This window comes from Penicillium macrosclerotiorum, assembly GCF_028827735.1.
Source record: "Penicillium macrosclerotiorum strain IBT 26536 chromosome Unknown utg000006l_segment0_segment0, whole genome shotgun sequence".
Taxonomy (NCBI): Eukaryota; Fungi; Ascomycota; class Eurotiomycetes; order Eurotiales; family Aspergillaceae; genus Penicillium; species Penicillium macrosclerotiorum.
The window spans coordinates 2,398,496-2,419,107 of record NW_026643085.1 but is presented as its reverse complement, the minus strand read 5'-3'; the positions used below and the strand labels follow the sequence as shown (position 1 = coordinate 2,419,107).

Below are 20,612 nucleotides of genomic sequence, written 5' to 3'. Positions count from 1 at the left end.
TCCCCAGGCTTTTGAAGATAGTAGCATAATTTAGAGCCGAAAACCTCAAGTCGAAGGCAATCTTTCTATACAGTCTAAGAGCGGACTTCTTCTCGCCTGGAGAATTCCCTCAATGCATTGCGCAAAGTCTAATAATGCTTCATCCTGTCCTTGCTGACCCATCAGCTCCAGCCCAATGGGTATGCCTCGGGGTGCAGAAGCAGTCGGCGCACTAAACCCAGCTGCGCAGTACATTAGCATTGCCATTCCATGACCAAGATAGCCTCCAGCAGCTCACGAAACTCACCAGGAAGACAGATCGCCGGCCTGCCCGTCAGCGCAGCCAGTATCCCGTTGCGATTAGGCTGTCTCGTTCGACCGACCTTGACAGCCAACTGCCGCTGATGCGGATACAACAAGACATCAATCCCATTCTTGTCGAAGCACTCCTGGACAGATTCTTTCAGCCGCGCAATATTCTCCAAACGAGTCCGATACGCCTCGCTGCTCCGCGAGAATGTCTGCGGATCCTCCAGTCCCGCCGTAAACACTTCTGTCACTGCATCGTGATCATACTCCCCGCTCGCCGCAATTGACTCCACTGACCGGTGCGGCGTCGACACCACCACCGCCGACTCCAGAAACCCATTGACCTGCTCCCGGAACTCAAAAGCCTGGGTATCAGCCCCAGCCTGCAGCGTCACAAAGCTCCAGTCGCCATGCGCCCCCGGACGCACGCGCACAACGTCGACCCCCGCAGCTCGCACCGCCGCAACAGCACCCTCCACGACCGCCGCAACAGTCGCATTCTCGCCGACTGTCTCTGTGTCGTACCCGCTCTCGCCCTCCAGCGAGAAATACGCCTCCAGCACGCCAATCCGCAGCCAGATGCCGCCCCGCTCCGGCTCGAAGTCCCGCGCGGTATTGCCCCTCATAGCCGCATACAAGGCGCGCACATCCGCCACGGACCGCCCCATCGGGCCTGCAACATCCTGCGTGCCGCTCACCGGCACGATCCCGGCACACGAGACCTCCCCGAAGGACGGACGGAACCCGACAATGCTGCATGCACTCGCCGGCGAGCGCAGTGAGTTCACCGTGTCCGTGCCACAGCCGATGAGCGCTAGCCCCGCCGCCAGCGCGGCCGCCGTGCCACCGGAGGACCCGCCAGGGGTACGGGCTAGATCGTAAGGATTGCGCGTCTGGCCGCCGGCGGAGGAGGTCGTGGTGCCATGCAGGGCGAATTCGTGCAGGTTGGCCTTGGCCAGGATGATGGCGCCGGCGGCGCGGAGGCGCGACACAACGGCGCAATCCGTTGTGCGGAGGGTGCGCAGGGCGCGGACACCGGCAGTGGTGGGGAGGTCGGCGGTGCCGTAGTTGTCTTTCAGGATGACAGGAACGCCATGGAGGGGTGGGAAGGGCGTGCCTGAGAGGAGCAGGGAGGCTGTTTCGGCGTCTTTTTGGGCGGCGGTGTGGAGGGCGTGGGTGTTGATGGACAAGACGGAGCTGAGGGCTGGATCGTAGCGGGCAATGCGGGCTAGGTAGGCGGTGATGACAGCGGTGCAGGTGGTGGTTTGTTGGCGGAGTTCATGATGGTATCTGGCGATTGTGAGGTTCGTCACGTCAATTGGAGGGTCGGGGTCTGGGTTGGGACTGGGCATTGTCCGGCCGGTGGTTGTTGATTGGGATGGAAGATCGGGTGGGGAGCCGGCGAGGATGCGGGGACAGAAAAGGCGGGGTTGAGAGGGTCGGGAAGGGGATCCGAGGGAGTCGTGATAACGGCCAACCTTTGGGAGTCAAATGCGAAGCCTGGTGATAGTATGCAATGCGATTTTTGAAGTATTTTCTCAGAATTAGTTGCAGGAACCCAGTGTGTATCACCCCCAGAGGGTCTACTGATATTAACGTGTCGGCCACGCGTTTAATCTAGTTAGTCTACACTTTGCCAATGATGTTGGGAAGATATTTCTCTAGTATATCCTTTCAATAAGGACCTTTGTTCCCACGAACAGTAAATCAGAACAAAACTAATGCAGTTTAAGACACTAGCTTTATAGTAGCGGACTTTCCTTTGATCTTCTCACCATCTCTTGCAGCAGCGATAATAAAATCGGCCTCAAGCGTCTCGAGAGGCAAATGGGTCTCGAAGCCAGCTCGCTCATGAACCAGGAGACGTTTGCCTTCCAGCAAATTCGAAGTCTCCGATGGAACTGAGAAAATAGCCCAGTTGTCATACTCTGTGGCACCGTTCCAGCTCATGTAAAGGTTGACAATGTACTCAGTTGTATGATTGACGACTAGGATAGGATCCCAGTGCGGAGTAGCTTTCCACGGGAATTTGAAGATCCGGTAGGCATTAGCCTCGTATGGATTGCTGCCAAATTGTCCTCTGAGAACCACATTGCCTGACCTATCGAATTCTTTGAATTTGGGCATCGATCCGTAGCCTACTAACATATGCTCTGCTCCTTGATATGGGAGAAACTGGAAGCTGCCTTGAGTTGCGCTGACGACTCTGTCTGCCGGATCTTTCAATTCGCAGGTCATCCATGCTTTCTTGTTGACAAGGTCGACATAGATAACCTGTCCAGTTGATGGGCCTTCGTCCCGATTTTCCATGGCATCATTGTTCATGAGACTGAGTACTAGGCTTTCATCGGTTTCATTGTGGACGCGGACGTCATGTTGCCAAGCGAATTTAACATTTTCACTCATGAAATCACCGCTGCCATCATTGCTACCCTAGAAAAGACACTATGAGCACATGCACTGAAGTCATTGAATCAAAGATAAAAATATATAATGATGATATGAACTCACAGAAATTTCCCACCGGATAGAGCCATTCTTGTTAATATAGAAACCGGAGTGGAGGTGCCGAAAGTTTACCAGATATCCATGTTTCGTAGTAGTCACCGAATTGATATGATACGCATCCCAGGCCTCACTTGGGGTCTTTCCGCCTTTTATTTGAATCATAGACTTGGAAATTGGAATGTGCTCCATGGCATTCCATTTGAATAAGATATTATTTGTTTCAATATCTATTTCATAGAACAGCGAGTCAATAACCCACATGGCAGGCTTACCACGATCAAGATTACTTGTGTCAGTCTGGGTGAAATTGAGAGCTGAGACTAGCATCGTATTATGGGGCGTAATGTAATGTTCGTGGCCGTCGATATAGGAGCCAAATTGTTTGCCGTCAGCGGTCTGGAAGTTGTCGTACAGGGTTACTGAATATATTTCGTTATATGTGTCATCGAGGATATGTGTTGTTCCATAACCCAACACCATAGCACCTGGCTGTCCATCCCAGTATGTTATCACATCCTGGTCAAAAAGCTTTTGCATCTTAAAGTCAAGATTCTCCCCATGAGGACCCTGCCACACCATGACACCATTCTTGTCGAAAATTGTGGGTGCGGTGCCGGCCTCAATGTACTTTCGAACTCCTATGAAAATGTATTCCGAGCCCGCTTCACCGGACTTTGTGAGGTTCAAATGTGGAGGTTGCCAGTGCCCCGTTTGGAATGATTCGTATGGCCAACTGATCTCCCCAATAACCAAGGGTAACAAAGTAAATAGGAAGAATAACGAACACGACATGCCGGAATGTGAAAAAATAGAGAGGAGTAGAGAATGGCTTCTCTTTTTGCTTGTTATTATAATACTCTGTATAAGTCTCATCACAAGAGGAGCAGGGTAAAAAGAGCGAAATTCAAATCAGAGCTACACACTAAAACCAATTGGTCTATCTGTGACAACTAGCGCCACCCTGCTCAGAAGACATGCAGTTGGGCCTTACTGAAGGAGTCATATTCGAGACCATTTCCCTTTCCGGCGCCAGCACTTTCAATGTTAAATCAAGAATTATATCAGAGTTCCAGAATACCCAAGCGAGGAAGTGATTTGCCATGAAAGGTATTGTCTCGTATCTTTAGATTTCCAAGCCTACAAAAATTGATAGCTTGTGGTGTAGCAATCTGTAATTTTCACAATACGGTAAAATAAAATTTCCAGTAAATGATGACTACATCGTAAACTCTGTAGCTACTCTAGCGAGGAATCAGCCCACAGCAGGCTGGGTCTGATTGGACAATATTTTCCTAGTACAATGCCGTCAGAGCTTTAGTTTCATTTCCCAGAAAAGACCTGAATTGAACAACTACACACTCTTCCTCTCAAACAGCTTCTTTGGACTCTTCTGGAGGAAGCTCTCCAGAGGGTATACGGTGGTTTGGTGGTTGATTTCTGGATGCCACTGGACTCGTCTGCTATTTCAGACGTGCCTACGATCGTCCTGTCTCATTATATCCTATTGGCTAGTGTCCACAAATCTCATCCAGAAGCATAACTCATTCATGAAGCTCAACCCCGTCAACGAGGTACAACTTAGATATCATAGGAATATATTTTTGAAAAAGTCAGTCTTTCTTTCCCCAGTCCTCGCCCCAGCCCCAAATGTCAGGCGTTGTGAGGGTTGAACCAGTGGCTTCATCACGGGCCAATTGGTGGACGACTCAGATCCCAGAGCCCAAGATATTTGTTGGGCGAGTCCTCGGGGATCTGAAGAAGTGGCTTGCCAAGGCTAAACGGGGGTAAAGTCAGGTCAAGCTTATTATGCCGACGACTCGGCTCATTCATTCGTTTGAAGTTGGAGAATTCTCCTCCGCTCAAACTCGGGTCACTGGTGTAGCTTGAGGTGAGAAGAAGCGGGGCTGAGTGGCGGAATCGCTCCAGCGCAGGGAGAATCATATTGTTTGGTAAATGGATGAATACATCACGACAAATTGTTAGATCAGCTGGGCGTAATTCGGTTGTTGCGATATCACGAACGTCCAGTCGAAAACCGCGCTGCCGTAACTCGGCCCAATTTGCGCGCTCGTGTACATCATACCCAAAATAGTCGATTCCATCGAGATCTATCATGCGCATCCATGCAAGATCACCGCAGCCAGCATCATTCAGCGTTCGCACATTAAATTTGTTCAGTACTTCAACAAGTTTCTTCCGCAATAGCCTAGTATGCTGCTCACTAGAGCCCCAGCCGCAAATTGTGTCGGAAGCCTGCCCAGGCCACCCTTCCAGAAAGATTTCCGTATCGTGGAAGTGTTCTTTGTAGTTGACTGTCCATGCGGCTAAAAACTCGCGAGATTCCTCGTCCAAATGGACTACAGAATCATGGTTCTGAGGCTGCGAAATTGAAACATAATGATTCCAGCTGTTCCACTGGCTCGTTTGATCTAATGACAATGATGGTTCAAGCACCTCGGGATTAAGTATGGCAGACTTAATCTCCTCGAGGGGTTTTATATCTTGATGTCGATTTTGCGTATAATATGAATAGCCACTGTTCTCCAAGCCCGTAGGGCTGGCTGTGACTATTGAGTCCCAACTAGATTGATGAGGCTGAATCGCAGAGAAGCCCTGGTTCAATATGTCTGTAATCATTTTCTAGTGCTTATCTTTTTGGGGCACTTTGGGTCGCTTTTCATGTGGTCAACAATGCGAAGAAAGATATAATAATTCCATACAGCCTATATACAAAATGACAGGTCGATGAGAGGTAATATTGGACATATTGGTGTGAAAATAAAGGTATTTTGCAAAGTCTTGTCTATACTGGAGCCACCGGAAGCTGCCGGATGCTTAAATCTAGATCAACTCGGTAACGTGTTAAGGTTCATGAAACGAGGGTTACGGGTGGAGTTCATTTTAAGATTGTTCCAACTATAAGCCAATGGTGTTGCCTTTTCCGTCGACTGCATGAACAATCGAGATGGCTAGCCCAACCATGGTACACTACCAACGGTGCGGAGTGATTTCTTGATACATAATGTAGTGGAGGAGAAAAGTGGTGACAACCTGGACTTTGATCGTTTTCATTTCGCGGTTTTGTTTGTATGATTTGTCTTGGAGGTTTTCTGAGTGTCAAATAGAGAGATATTTGCTCACATGAAAGAGAAGAATGAAGGAGAACAGAGAAGATGGAGATATCAGATGTGCAGTGCTTTTACGAATGTTTTAATCCTTGTCTTTCATTCTAATTTCTATTCCTCCTTTTTGCCTCCAAATACAACGTTTGTTCGATTCCTTCGATATAGCGACGTTATTTCATGCAGTCGTGGGAAGATACCTATATCGAGCGATTCAAAGTAGGCTCTGTCGTGGCAGGTTCGCTATTGGTATTTTATTTGGCTGTACCTGCGCTTTTATGAGCTGTTCTCTCGGACTCGACCTGCCTGCTGGCTTGAGCCTTTCCACCTTAGTATTTAATTTTAACAAGGGTAAATTAGAGTACATATCTACATCATGATACTCGAATCTCAGGCTGCTCGCATTGGTTTAGATGATCACATAGTAACAAGTAAATTCCCAAAATGCTGGTCGGTCAATCCTGTTGCATATGGTGGGAATTTAAAAGCCAAGAAGTTAAAGTGTAGGAAAGATATGAGTATACTTGAATGGATGTCCTTCAGTATTACTATCATATAATTAATGGTCTATTCAAAGCTTTTGGTTTCGTGATAGAGAGGTTGTACTTACAGAACATATTCGTCCAGGCTGATGACGCTCGGATCTGAAAAAATAAGATAGAAGTACTTCAAAGTCTCTGCAAGCCAGAAGCTTTCCATGATATCCAATTTCGCAGTCTGTGTGTCTCGGGTATCTTCAAGCGCAGCGTGACCATACTTGGTCTTGGTATAGCGCTCGATATTCTGGAACATTCGCCATGCAGCGTCTTGCAGCGAGGTATCGCCAGTGATTCTGTACAAGATGAAAATAGACTCAATTGCCTCAGGCCTGTATAAGAAATTCAGTATAAAGTACCTCAAGCAACAAATGTGTATTTTGATTACCTCAAACGGTACTTTGGATCGGCGACTTCCAGTATTGGTAATTGCAGCTGACGATCTTGAATGATCAGCTGTGCAGCCTCACGTACCCTTGTAGGCATTTCCTTTCCCTCCGGCCATCCGAAAATATCGCGAAGCCATTTCTCTTCCTCCCATTCGCAACGAGACCTCCTGCAGCCACTGATATACATAGTTTCCGGCATGATGCCAACAGGCATGAGATCATATGCCCAGATACACCCATTCACCAGTTTCCGTGCAATAGGTAGGTCATCTTTGCGGCCAAATGCTCTGGCACCAAGACCGACCATACCCCCAAGAAAACACTTGAGATGCTCCGTTTGATACTCGAAAAGCTCTTTGTCAGATTCCACATTGAATCGAATATTTCCAGCAAATAGTATGTCTTCTCCGGCTTTATCCATGCCTTGGAAGAGCAGATTTTTCTTGATTCCTTCGATTGCAGCAATATACATGTCACGATATTGGTTTGATTGGGCTCCAAGGAGTAGATACTCCTTGACAAGGTATTCATATGCAGAGTCAGCCATGCCACCGACTGTAAAGTAGCTGCTTGTGGGCCTTAGTGTATGCGTGTCCAAAGAAACAGGCCATAGACCCGGCAACCTAGTCCGGTTTTGTATACTTTGTAGGTTGTCTGCAATTTTCTGGACTGCATCAAAGTACTTGGAATCACCAGTTATTTGTGAAAGACGAGTGAACTCCAAGCTGAGAGAACCTATTTCGGCAAGGAGGGTACTTCCACTGGGCTGTGGCGAGGTTTCCAACAAGTCCCTATCAGCGGTTAGAACTTTGACAATTATACACTGAAAATAAAGTCTTCTCCTTATATGGTAGGGAAAGCCTCTCTTTTTTACCTTATGCACGACCAATGCGTTTGCGGCATCCTATTTTGTGTATCGAAAGCTCCGTACAAAAAATTTCCCAGTTCGTGGGCCTTCATCAAGAGGATAGAATGCTTTCCTCCGGTCAGGTCGTATGCGCTGATTAAACCTCCGAGATATCGGATTGTTGTTTCAAAAACGTTAACAAAGGGCACTCTTGGAGTGGAAAAGTCAATTTTGGCCAGAGCTTCAAGTGCTTCTTCAAACTCATGATCCAAATTCATGATGAGCAATGTGTCCAAAGAGTCAACCAGACTTGCTCCCCAGCCCCCAAGGGAGTTTCCTTGGCCGCCGCTAATTGGCAATACTTCGTCGCACAACCAGGCGTAAGTTTTATATCCATTCCAGCTATGTTGGAACGATTCCCTCACGGCCTGTTGCCTTTTAACTCTCTCAAGTCTATGGGACGAATTTTCAATATCGAATTGGTGTTGGATCTGTGGAATAGGTCTCTGTGTTCCTTCAAGGAGAGGAATAAAGGACACCGGACATGTTTGAGATTGCCATATACGCTCTTGTGTTGCTTTCGCTGAAGGTAGGTTTCCATATTGACCATCACGACACGACACTGGGCCCAACTTCAAGCTTGGGAAGATGACGTAAACAAGGAGGAAAAGGATTAGACCAGTGAAAAAATAGCTATTGGTAGCAAGAATCAAGAGGGCTGATTTGCTCATGGTTGAGCTGGATGAAAGAAAGACAAGTTTCTGGAAACCATTCTAGGCTCAGCGGACCTCAAAGAGATAGGGGTGGGGATGTATTTAGGATCCCCCCGAGATTTTATTTCATTAAAGGAAAAAGTTCTGTCAAGGCCGAAGATGTGTTGTGTTGGCATCTTCACTCCCTGTCGGGGCCTGTACAATTGACTTTTGGTGTGCGTCATAAAAGTCAATTTCCCTGGCCGCTCATTGACCACGGGTCCGCCCATTTTCATCCAGTATTTAAAAATGAAGTTTGATATGCATATAGAAAGAAGCAGATGCCAAGATAAAGGTTGAATCATAGGCAGTAAATTATAAAATAGAATCAATTAACTTCAATTTGAACCTATAATCGGGACTGTTTCTACTTATTTATGCGCTTGAGCCGGCTCATTAAAACTCGCAACAGAGACAGCAGTGATGCACTTCCGAAAATTAAAATCATGGCAAAAAGATTGACGTGACTTTCTCCTTCCGCGTGGGATCGCGCTCCGTCAGGCCCGCCACTATCAATTCGCCTTCCCTGCAATTCGAACGGTGAAGGGTCTGGCCAGAGGTCTTCAAAAAACTGCCTTAGCATCAGCTTAGTATCAGTGGATGGATTCTTCATATCGTCATTGAGACATATAAATTTCGTTTTTCGGTCTCTTGTTGATTGTAGTTGGTCCAAGATGGTCTGGTGGTTGTCTCCTAGCATGTGGAAAGTCACATCGTTTCCCATCCTCAGCCTATAACCCTTCTCCTTCTGAAAATGCCATTGGAGCATTTTCATATCAATGCAACGCTCTACATCTTCAATATAAAGTCCAATCGCTTTTTTCGTATAGATTGGGAATTCAAGTTCATTCGTAGACCCAGAGCCGTTGTGGAGACAAGTTTGAATAGAGTCATGCAAACTTAATGGCGAGCTTTTTCCATAAAGAAAGCTTGCGAGAATTCTTGTATCAGCTTCTTCAAGCAAGTTGTCTCGCTTTATGCCACGATATTTATCCTCCAACCCTTGCAGTGTAGAGGGCAAAAATAAGGGCCGATTAATTAGATAGTTGAAATAGGCAAAGCTAACCTGGAGGTCCCGTGGGTGTCGGAACTTGTGAGCTGAGTTCAGCTGAAACTCTTGCGCAAATATGCCTTTTAGCTCAGTCAAAATTTGCTTGTTGATCATGTGCGGCATATGAGATGGTACCCTCCGGAGGTGTCTTGACAGATCGAATCTTCTGTTATATGTCTTGATCACAGATCTGATTGCATCAGACACTAGATCATGGTCTTTGGGACACTGCGAGAATGCATCTAACAATGCCGCAATTTTGATCCGGCCCTTGGTGTCTAATTCTGGTATGCGCTCTGTAGTATTCGCCCCTTCACTACCTTTTGAAGGAGATATTTGAGAGGTTAGAAGCCTTGACAGCAGAGAAGAGTCCTTGTGCCCAAGTCTCAGTGAAAAGTTCGACCCCAAAAATTCTCCAAGCAAAGAATCTGGGATCACTGGTTCCAGATCACATGTCGAGGAGATAATTGCTTTCCCCACGAGCTGCTCAATTGTTACTTCACCATGCACATCAGCCAAAAGTCTGCAATCTTGCAACTTCCGGCCCAATGTCGATTCGGGGCTATCCGGAGTGAGGGGTTTACCTCTGGTCCAATACTCCGGATATGCATCATCACCTACTGGGACTGGGTGAGATAAGTAAATTGTTTGCTCCCCAGATGGTGTGATGTAATCTTCTGGGGAGATTGGTGCGCCGAGGAAAACATCGTCATTAAAGTAGAGAAAAAAATCACTAAGACCCGGAATTCTGTCTAGATTGCTTTCAATGGACGAAGAGGAGAAAACCGGCAAGTCTGAGGCATTTTCGAATATTTGCGAGTGTTTGACCACTTTGATTCGAGGATTCTCCAGATCCAACCAAGAGGGAACCTGGCCATTCGTCACAAGATGTATGTGGCGGATCCATGGTGCATATCTTTCCAAGGAGCGAAACGAATATCGGAGCTCGTCGTTGTCTCTAAAGTGATTTTCTGCCGAAGCACCCTCTTTGTCATCATTGCCACTTCTTTGTTCTCTTGGGGTATTTCGGCCAGGTCCATCGTGCTGTTGGATCCATTGCTGATACCAGAAATTCCTCTCACTCTGCCATATAGGGTCTGATCCATTGACCCAGGTGTAGACGGCATCGATAGGTCCAAAAGTTGATGTTGTCAACCAATTTGCTTGGTTGATGTTATCCGCATAATCGGCGTCGTGTATTTTCCTAATTGGAGATTCTTTTGAAAAAAATATTAACACGGCAAGAAGAACAGCAAGCTGGCGACCGGAAATGAACGGCATACTGGTTGGATAACCCAGTACCATAACTGCCAATTTCATCAGAGATAAGGTGGAGAAGGGAATTGACGATGTATCGTGAGATCCAGAGATATAAAGATATGACCGTAATACGTTTTCTTGGCTCAGCCCGCATCGAGGGATTGTTCCAAGCTTTTGAAAACCGTGGTTGAGCTACACTGCCTTCAATCTTGAGAGGCTTCTCTGGAAAAGGGTTCTGTTGATAAACCAAGCATAACGCCACAAAGATTCTGATGAGCCTGCTATTAAGTGGACGGCGAAGGGTGGCACCCAAAAAGCCTTCCTGGAACCAAAGAAAGTAAGCAATGCGGCAACATTTTGGATAAAAGTTGTTCTTCTTTGGGCACCTTTAAGTCATGGTCGAACACTATTCTAAACGCCAACTTTGGCGACATGACACGGACACTGCCGGCCCCAGTTTTCTAGGCTCAAGAGATATTCCCATTGAAAGTAAATGCAAACAGCCGATGAAATACCAATCTGAACATACTTTTTGTGAAAAGCTTCTAGACCTTGCCAGGAAAATCAAACGAAAAAGATACACAATATTACGGGCGTCATCAACGGTAGCGAAATCACAAGTCCAGCTCTATAATGTGGATCATTTCCGAAAACGGCCGATCCACCGATTTTTCACCTTGTAGACATAGAACGGACCCAAATCTTGTCTACATGAACAATTGCTGTCTCTTTACGATAAGCACATTGTTGGGCTGTAGTCTAGACAGATACTTCTCCTAATACCCAACGCAAACAAATCTGTGACTGGATTCAGTTCTTCACCATTGCGTCACTGCTGGTTCAGCGGCCATTCTCTTCTGTTGCTTTGCCTTGTGCTTTCCTTACTTGATGTTTCGCAGCTAGCGATGCCACAATATATGTTTCGTGTACGTACAAAATACAATTCTATACTTTAACATTTCCTTCTTGATGATATTAAAGCGCCTGAATAACTATTGTGTCCCTCGGGTATCTCTCTGATAGACTTTAGCAGTCGCTGGTCGCAAGTCAATTTAGAAACCATCTCGGGATGGATCGTAGGGCGATACTTTGTCTAGATCGTACCAATCTCAAGCTTTGAACAACAGTACCCATTGCTGATCCCATTAGTATCCACATCATATTACCAATATGAGGACCTAATCCATGGCTACTCCTAAATTAGTCCTTCGAGCAAGTTCATATGAAACCCCGATGATGATGCAGCTTTTTTTGCCATCATTCATTTGTTGGCTCTGCTGGTACTCTGAGACCCCATTTGGTTACCTTGAAACTAAGGCCTAGACCCAGAGTTGACTTGCTTAAAAATGTTACAAAGTCAACGTCGATCTTTTCTTCGTCTTAATTCTCAAGATCACCATTCCGAAACACTATACCTCACCACAAAAGACCCAATACAAAGATGCACTTCAGAGTTATTTTGGGTCTTCTTGCGTTTTCTGGACTTGCGGCTGCTGATGAAGCTGTCGACGAGAATGACCTCGACACAAGGCAGTTCGCAGGTCCTGGATGTTATTGCTGTACCGGGTATGTTGTGAACAAAATTGCTGGAACTCGATGCGGTAGCCGTGAGTTGGCCAACCTATCTAAGCATCTGACTCTGTCCTGCTAACATGCCAACTAGTCGGAGATTATTGCGAAAGTAGTGATCAACTTTGCTGCAATAAGGGAGCTTTTGTCTGGCCTCCGCTTGTTAGTATATTCTCTTTCCCTCCGCAGTCATCTATCTTTTTTGGCCGCAATATAATAAGTTGAAATCTTCTTAGAGTTCCCAAAACAGTAGTTCGATTGTCTGCAGGGGTTAGCCAACGCAGACCATCATTATTTTGCACTAATTTCGATGGCCAGAGAATGGATGGAAAAAATACCTTGTTGACAAGACGACTTCGAACCTCAGAAAGACATATGAAAGAAAACTCTGAAAAGTACAATTTTGATTTGGAAGTATTACTATCTAAACATTATTATTGTGAAAAGATCCTACATTTAAAATATATGCCTATTAAAATCCTACTGTTACAGGTCAAGAGAGTGATCCTTGATGAAACTATCTCATTCAATGAAAGTATCAATTCCGTGGACAGGGAATATGGAGTTTGAGGATATATCCAACGAGCAAACCTTCATGACCAGTACGACATTCATGACATTATCGGGCACTCTCAGGAATCAACCCGTAGGTAGGGTATTCTGGCATTCTCATTCTGTTCTCGAAAATATTCTTAAATATATTAGCTGGCTTGCCTCATAGCTCAGATCTAGACTATGTAGATTTGGAAACCTCCCATTTCTCTTGCATGGTGAGACCAGTTTTGGTTCCGGTGTGAGTACAGCTATCCTCCCTCTCACAAAAGATACTCGTCCTCTATCTCTGGATATTATAGGACACTCGAAGCTATTCATCGACGGAAGAATAGCTTTCAGCAAGTACGATGACTTTAAGAACCGAAGACAAATAAGTTCCCAGGTGTTATGAAGAAGCAAGTAACACGACGTCCCCCTTGAGGCAACTCAACAAGCCCTCATTGGCAATTTCTCGACAGATGGCTGGGGCAATGCATCTTTTTCCCACGCAAGATTCCCGGACGTGGATGGTGATCTCTATTTCAGTACCTTAGGAGATGCCGTCGAAATATCCTATCTTCCCATGTGTGACGCTTCATGCAACCTTGTATTTAAAAAGGTCCGAAAGTCGGGATCATTTGCGACGCCAATTGCAGCGAATATTACGGCTAACATTTTGATATTACGCCATGGCCTGTAGTACAAGCCTCAAAGCCCAGGGGCTATCACCCCTACGTAACTTTTTCGCCACGATGATTTCCTACAAGGGAATACCACACCAGTCCATTTGAAAGAAGTTGGTGCAGATTCATTCAACATTTATATCTCCTGGGAACGCTACCACCACCAGATCACTTTAAAATGTTTGAGGAATCCACGGAATTTTATGTCATCAGCACTTTAAGCACGATATGATTCTTCAGATTAGGAATAGAAAGACTCGCAAACTTAACCCTACTCTAAGATCTGTCTAATACATACGACCACAGGGTGTGGAGAACAGGGCTTCCCGTCCGCTCAGCCGTACTTAAGCCACATACTAAACGCGGTCAATACTCATAGAGCCCCGGACTTTAAAACAGCGTCGAAATTTCTGTTAGGGTGAGTGCGAGTGATGTAGGTGAGAATTCTATAGACTGGAAGTGATAGAGGTGAGAATAGGGTGAGAACAGGGGGAGAATCGGACGAGGAAACTTATAAGAGCCCGAGGGCATGAGTCTAGTCTACTATTCCTTATTTTTAATTTTATCACCTACCTGTCGATAGAAGATGCTCCTAAAAGATATATAAAAGAAACTCGACGAGAGTAAAGCATATGCCATATTACGTAGTTTTACCCTTAGGTATTAAAATACGTAGGAGCAAGTAGATAATACTATATACTATAAGTAGCTCGCCCTAGCTACGCCTAAAAACTACGAAAATACTGTTATGGAACAACCATATTTGATGTTATTCCGACCGGCTTGTTTCGGATATGAATCGTAGATATAACGATGTTGGTTCATGAAAGAACGGCATAATAGAATTATGGATCTGGATCGGACTCTTTTACCGATACTCTTTCGGCAAGCAGTGGAATGACGACATTTAAGACTATAGAAAGAGAATCCCCCCTTCTTTAAAACTAAATCTCTTCAAGATCAGATTTAGTTGGTTATTGGAATAATATACTCTTGTTACCCTTCCGATTCAGTCACGATTCTATATTATGTTGATTTTTTCCTTACCTGACCAACAGGCCGTTACCCTGCAAGTAACACCCTAACACATTGGATGATATCTTTCTAGTGCACTGTCGTTACAGATATAGCATCATCTCCTAGGGGGAGGCCTAGACTGAACAACACACTCCTTTTCTCCACTCAGCATCTGCTTCTCTCTTTAGGAGGTCTTCCTCCGGCGTGGTTTATAGTGGTTTGGTGGTTAGTTTGTTGATGCTAGCTCCGCTTTTTCTGCCTTATCAGATTTGCCCGCGAGCGCCCCGGTTCAGTTTATATAGTAGCGCACGGGTATGTCGGCCCGGCCGCAGCCGCGCCTGACACCTTCCCCTAATACACTATACATGATCAACGCTGAAACTTATTTCTCGATTTGTATCGGAGCCTTCCTAAGGTTTTCGGATTATTCGTTTATCCTTAAGACTTTCTCTATATCAGTCGTCGGCAAAGAAATGAATCACACCCGAGATAATATACTACGTAAATCTAACGTCGTACATTTTATTCATATTCTTCTCTATCTACCTTTGCTATCGATTATTCATACAGATAAATCACAACTCCCCCTCTACATCCATTTCAATTCACCTAGATATTGACTTTATTTTGATGGCACTGGCGGCAGATATACCTGAGTGCAATTGCAATCTGCTCGGGAAATTCTTAAGTGCAGCACTCGGAGGGATCCTAGGATTTACCCTAGGTAGAACTCTAGAGAAATGCTACAATTACTTTGAACGGCGATATCTCTCTGCCAATGCCAATACTATATTATTTAACGGAAGTACTACCGCTACCGGCGGGGATAATGATGATATTCACACATTCGATAACTATGAACCCGAAAATACTCTATATCTTCCAGTTTACAACACACCTCTGACAACGCCTGGGCATGATATATCAGATATGGATCGAGATATCAGAAGGGGGCTGCATGTCAAGAGGATTCACACAACCCTAGAGTGACATGACCACGGGATGTCTCTGTTTAGCATCCCGGGCCTTTAAAAAGGAGCCTAAAACAGGATGCAAAGCAAGATATAAATAAAAAGAGACAATGACAGACACTATTCTATGTGTTCAGCTATCACATCATCTACCAGCTATTCCCGTTTAAGCGTTAGGCGTCGTTGAGTTTGCAGGGGTAGGAGATATTGTGACAGATTTATCTGCTGGAACCATAATAATCTTAGATAATTCCCTCTTTGCTACATGGTTCCTCCATGTCACTCGACTCTTAACAGATTGTCTTCAAGTTCAAGAGCCTGTTCAATATTGACCTGTTGATAATTTTGCCCTAGAGAGTTTTGCTCCTGTTACAACTCTGGAATGCGTTAAACAAATCATTATCTAAAGCACTAGGAAATTTGCCTTGTTTTGTTACCACGTGACGGCATCGTCACCGTTAGCTTATCATTAATTCCCTCATAAGAATAAAACATCATCTTTACATCTCCCATGAACCCAGCTTCTTGTTACCATGTTTCCTTTTTTACCACTTCACAGTATTGCTAGTAGTATTTACCGTGTCTACTTTGCTCAATTCTTTCATTGCAAATGCAATATCATTCAACAGCTGTTCCTAATGTACACCTGTTACAAGCAGATATTATATACAAAGGCTCGTCTTGGCTTCACCCAAAGGCTACTAGTCACCAGCACTACGAAGAAGTGCGAGCATATCGCTGGTGGCCCCAACTCCATATAATCAAGATTAGCCGTCTCGAATATAGGAGCTTTAGATAGGGGTGATGGCAATCAATACATTCACCAATTGATCAAGTCAAATAGCTTCAGCAAACTACTTCCTTTATCGTAGGTCACAGTTTTGCAACTGTGAGGTACAACCCTAACGACTATAGTACTGAATTAGGCGACGAACCCGAGTCGATCGGCGGCGCGGAGAGGAGGAGTGGGAGGAGGAGGAGGAGGGCGACAGACGGTGAGCAGGCGGGTCGGCGGCGGCGACAGCATGCGCTCGGGGGGCCCGATCGACTCGGGGAAAGGGAAGGAGGAGAGGAGGAGGGGGAGGGATATCGTCGAAGGCGGCAGCGGCGGCGGGGCGGAGGATGGCGTTGGATAGGTCGTCCAGCTCAGTACCATGGTCATCAGGCCCCTGCTCCGGATCGGAAGTTCTTCCTGGATAGATCCTCGGCAAAGGATGTCTCCATTGTGCTAGACGGTCACAGAGCGAACCCTATAGTCTCTTCAGTCGCGCTCGTACCGACGCAATACTGAAGCAGATTGCTATCACTGCTAGGAAACTAGCAATTAGCGTCGAAGGCTAGTCAAAATCAACCATTTTGAAACAAAAAAGGTGAGATATTAGTCTATAGGATAGGTACTTAGCTCTAGGGTGCGTCGCTTGTTATGAACGAAGCGACATGGAGAGAGGGAAAGTGACTAGATACAATCAAATAAAAATAAATGCTGCGACTGTACAATTTGAGGAAGCTACGACTTGAATTCATTGTAAAGATTTAGTGTAGAAGGAACGGCTTGACGTAGGAGGGCAAGTGTATAGATGTAGTAGCTGACTTAGGGCTAGCACCCGCGGATAGAGTATCAAGGCAATAGGTATTGCTACCAGAATAGTAGTGACTTCTCAAATCTGAGCTAAGCTTCTAGGGTGAGCTTCATCTATTTACCGATTCCGTTCTGTATCCATATCTACCCCCTTAGTAAAATTCCTTCCTACTTGAATATTCAGATTCTACAGCTATAGCGATTATGACGACTAGGATTGATTTAAATAAATCGCGAACTACAACAGTGGCAGTATAGTAGTCCGTTCTAATTCCATTTATGATTTTATTTACGTTTACGTCAAACTACGCCTATCCTCTAGAAGCGCAATAGGCTTTGATGATTATATAATAGTTTTTGCTACGGTATAAGCTACTAGAGTCTTCCTCTTTTTCTAATCTCGAGGTTATTGCCTTCTAATACGATCCTGATAATAGGCTATATCTGTTACGCTATATATAATTGCTCTAGTTTATAGTACGCTTAATAGTTTCGTAAAACCTAAAAGCTTGAGTAGGCTAGAGACGTGGGAAATACTAGTTTTTACTATTACTAGTAGTACTACTAGCTTAGATAACTTTATCTTACCTAGGTCTACCTTATAGCTTTGGTCGGCATCAAGCTATACTCTCGATACAAGACATTGAAGGTTTTTTCAAGGTATGTGTCAAAATAAGCATTCACTTAACCAAGCAACAACCCTAGTTGACCAAGCCTAGGTATACATGTACTATGTCATAGTTGTCTCGTCACTAACAATCCTCACTATAATTGACGGGGCGATTGGATTTATAGTCACCTTTATTCCTGGGCTATCGCGACAATTAAGCTCTCAATTCTTTTTACTATCGAATCTTCAGCACAATTGAAATACGTCGGGTTGTGATTAGTAGCACCATATTCATTATCTTTTGGCTTGCAGCTACGGAAATTTCACTCGGTCTCCAGTGCATACCTGTAGAGCGGATATATCTGCCAGCTCAGATGCTGGAATTCCTAGATAATAAAGTATGCGGAAACTCGTTCTCGGCTTGATTCCCCCCTCAACCTGTCGGTTTAGATTACTATGCTAATGCCACCCTGGTCGTGCGACGCTAAAGCGGCGCTCACCCTTTTCTCACCCGAGCGATAGCCACCCAACTATTGACCGCGTTGAAGCCACACGCCGGCAGGTTAGTAGTTGGGTGGGTGACCACCAGCGAATCCCTGCTGTTGTGTGTTTTTGCTCACCTAGTATTTTTGATCTGTTGGGTTTAATGCCTTTGCCGCCCTATCTTCCTTCAGTCCGGTCCGGGCCCCAATCTGAAGGACCTGAAACCCCTCTATTCCACACCCTAAATACCCTGCGGACCCCTGAAGCGCTGACATCGCCTCTCGGCTAATATTTCCCCTTTCTTCTATTGAACGCAGGCCTGATAATCCCCTGCATATATGTTCTAGAAGTCACCTTACCACCAACCTCTACAGGCTTCAATTACCAAGATTCCTAGTTTCCTACAGCGTCCTTACGCCGACCATCTAGTCCTCTAAAGAATACAAGGGGCAAGAGCCGAGATACTTATAGCCATTCCTAGCTTGTTGTGCCTGTTAGTTCTAGAGGACTGTTGCTATACGTGCGGAGGTGATTAGTTTTAGGTGTTTTGCACGGTCCTATACATTAGTAGTGTCTCCGCTGCTTGCCGAAAGAATATCGGTAAAGGAGTCCGATTCCGAATTCCGTCTTGCCGTGCCTTTCTTCATGAACGCATATCGTCATGCGTGCGATTCGTATCCGAAACAAGCCGGTTGATTAGGATAATCATAAAACGTGGATATTTCTTAACACGTACCGTGAGAAAAGGGTTGTCTACCGCGGGAGATAGACATCTTCAAGGCCCGACAGCATAGTAGGGCCGGGTTTCGGGCCTAATATCAAAGCCCGCGTCGGGAAAAGTCGGGCCCCCGAAATTAAATAAATAGTACAAATATCAGCTGCCCTCCTGTCTGTATAATTTATATAAATTCTATCTATTTTTATACGTATCAAGGACATACCTATATCGTACTTGTTATAGAATAACCACATTTGATATTACTCCGGCCGACCGGCTTGTTTCGGGTACGAATCGTACACCTGCTGATATCTCTTCATGAAAAAGAACAAGTTGGAATCGGACTTCTTTATCGTAATACCTTCGGCAGGCAGCGGAATGACGACATTCAGGTTATAGAAAGAGAATTCCCATCCTTTTGAACTGAATTTCTTCAAGATTCAGTAAATGGAATAATACACCTTTACTATTCTTCCTCGATTCTATCACGATTCAATATTGTGTTCATTTTTCCTTACCTGACCAACAGGCCATTAACTTGGAAGTAGTACCCTAACAATATCTTATTATAGCCTTACCTTGATTTAAAAGTAGTAAGCAAGAGAAGTATACTCCTTTCCATATTAAATATAGGTCTTAGTGACTGTCTAGCAGATTCCATCTAACAAAGTTCAGATTCCTTACTGAAGAATTTACTATATTAGGTAGTACCAGACCTTATAATATATATGCTAATATATCTAGCTTAAGAGATATAAAGTAAGTAACTAGGTATAGATCTACCAATTCTTATTCCGAGCTAAAAAGCGTCTAGAAAGAAACAACCCGAATTACATATCTGTATGCCGAATAACACTTTCATTTTCCAGGTGGTTTATTAAGCCTGCTTTCCAAGTGCTTCATATGGCACTGGCTAGGCTAAAGTCGATCTAACTAAAAAGACCAAAGTGCTAAGAGATTAGCATGCCTACCATCATATTTGAAGCAGTAGTAAATATATGGCAGACCGGTTAAAGGGTACTAAGCTATTAGTTTATACGATTTTCCAAAATATCTCGAAGGAAGGTCAGTAAAGCCAGTAGGTGAGGCTGATCACCTCCTGGGTAAGAATTCTCAATCCGTTCTTACCTCTCACCCATATCACCCACACTCACCTCAACATCCATCTCCTCGCTGCTCTAGGCCCCATGGGTCATAAGGGCGTATGGGGAATTGACCGTGCGAAATAGGTGGCTTATGTGTGGCTAGTAGTCGGGTGAATGTCGCCCAGGTGAGAAGTAGGTGAGCAGGGTGAGTGTGCAATAGACAGGGTGAGTGAGAAGCAGGGTGAGAACGGGTCTGATTGCGCGATCGATGCATTGACCCCGTTAGTGGAGTTGGTTCATGATATATATGATTGGGTTTCAAGATCGCAACCCGCCTTGTTCATGAGAGCTCACTATATTTTTCTAGTAAGGGAGCTCCTTTACAACTAACCTACTAGCAACTCCCTACTTAAGTATTACTATACAAGGATCCTATAGACTTAGTCTATAAATGCCCCAGACAGCGATGGTACAGTTACAGAAGAATGGCTTGCGCTAAGTACTCGACTTGTGCATGCTCACGTTGCTTGGTAGCCAGTTCGCAATATGTAGGTGGAGCGAGCTCGTCTTCGTCTAAAGTGGCCCTATAGACTATAACAGACTATCTGAT

General features: G+C 45.1%; 5 protein-coding genes across 5 annotated transcripts; all 5 read right to left on the bottom strand.

Moving 5' to 3' along the window:
- Positions 1-233: 233 nt before the first annotated feature.
- N7462_006148 (amidase) lies at positions 234-1,640 on the bottom strand (the record flags this gene model as incomplete). Its single annotated transcript, XM_057077866.1, has 1 exon — positions 234-1,640. One exon carries the CDS (start codon positions 1,638-1,640, stop codon positions 234-236), a length of 1,407 nt encoding a protein of 468 aa, XP_056933446.1.
- Positions 1,641-2,016: 376 nt separating this feature from the next.
- Positions 2,017-3,588, bottom strand: N7462_006147 (arylsulfotransferase family protein; the record flags this gene model as incomplete). The annotated part of the gene is made up of 2 exons (XM_057077865.1): positions 2,017-2,721; positions 2,800-3,588. The coding sequence occupies 2 exons, from the start codon at positions 3,586-3,588 to the stop codon at positions 2,017-2,019; spliced, it is 1,494 nt and encodes a 497-aa protein (XP_056933445.1).
- Positions 3,589-4,479: 891 nt separating this feature from the next.
- Positions 4,480-5,433, bottom strand: N7462_006146 (uncharacterized protein; the record flags this gene model as incomplete). Its single annotated transcript, XM_057077864.1, has 1 exon — positions 4,480-5,433. One exon carries the CDS (start codon positions 5,431-5,433, stop codon positions 4,480-4,482), a length of 954 nt encoding a protein of 317 aa, XP_056933444.1.
- A 981-nt stretch (positions 5,434-6,414) lies between these two features.
- N7462_006145 (glycoside hydrolase family 47 protein) lies at positions 6,415-8,421 on the bottom strand (the record flags this gene model as incomplete). The annotated part of the gene is made up of 4 exons (XM_057077863.1): positions 6,415-6,466; positions 6,529-6,786; positions 6,843-7,634; positions 7,718-8,421. The coding sequence occupies 4 exons, from the start codon at positions 8,419-8,421 to the stop codon at positions 6,415-6,417; spliced, it is 1,806 nt and encodes a 601-aa protein (XP_056933443.1).
- An 8,008-nt stretch (positions 8,422-16,429) lies between these two features.
- On the bottom strand, positions 16,430-16,966 carry N7462_006144 (uncharacterized protein; the record flags this gene model as incomplete). The annotated part of the gene is made up of 2 exons (XM_057077862.1): positions 16,430-16,719; positions 16,957-16,966. 2 exons carry the CDS (start codon positions 16,964-16,966, stop codon positions 16,430-16,432), a joined length of 300 nt encoding a protein of 99 aa, XP_056933442.1.
- Positions 16,967-20,612: the final 3,646 nt, after the last annotated feature.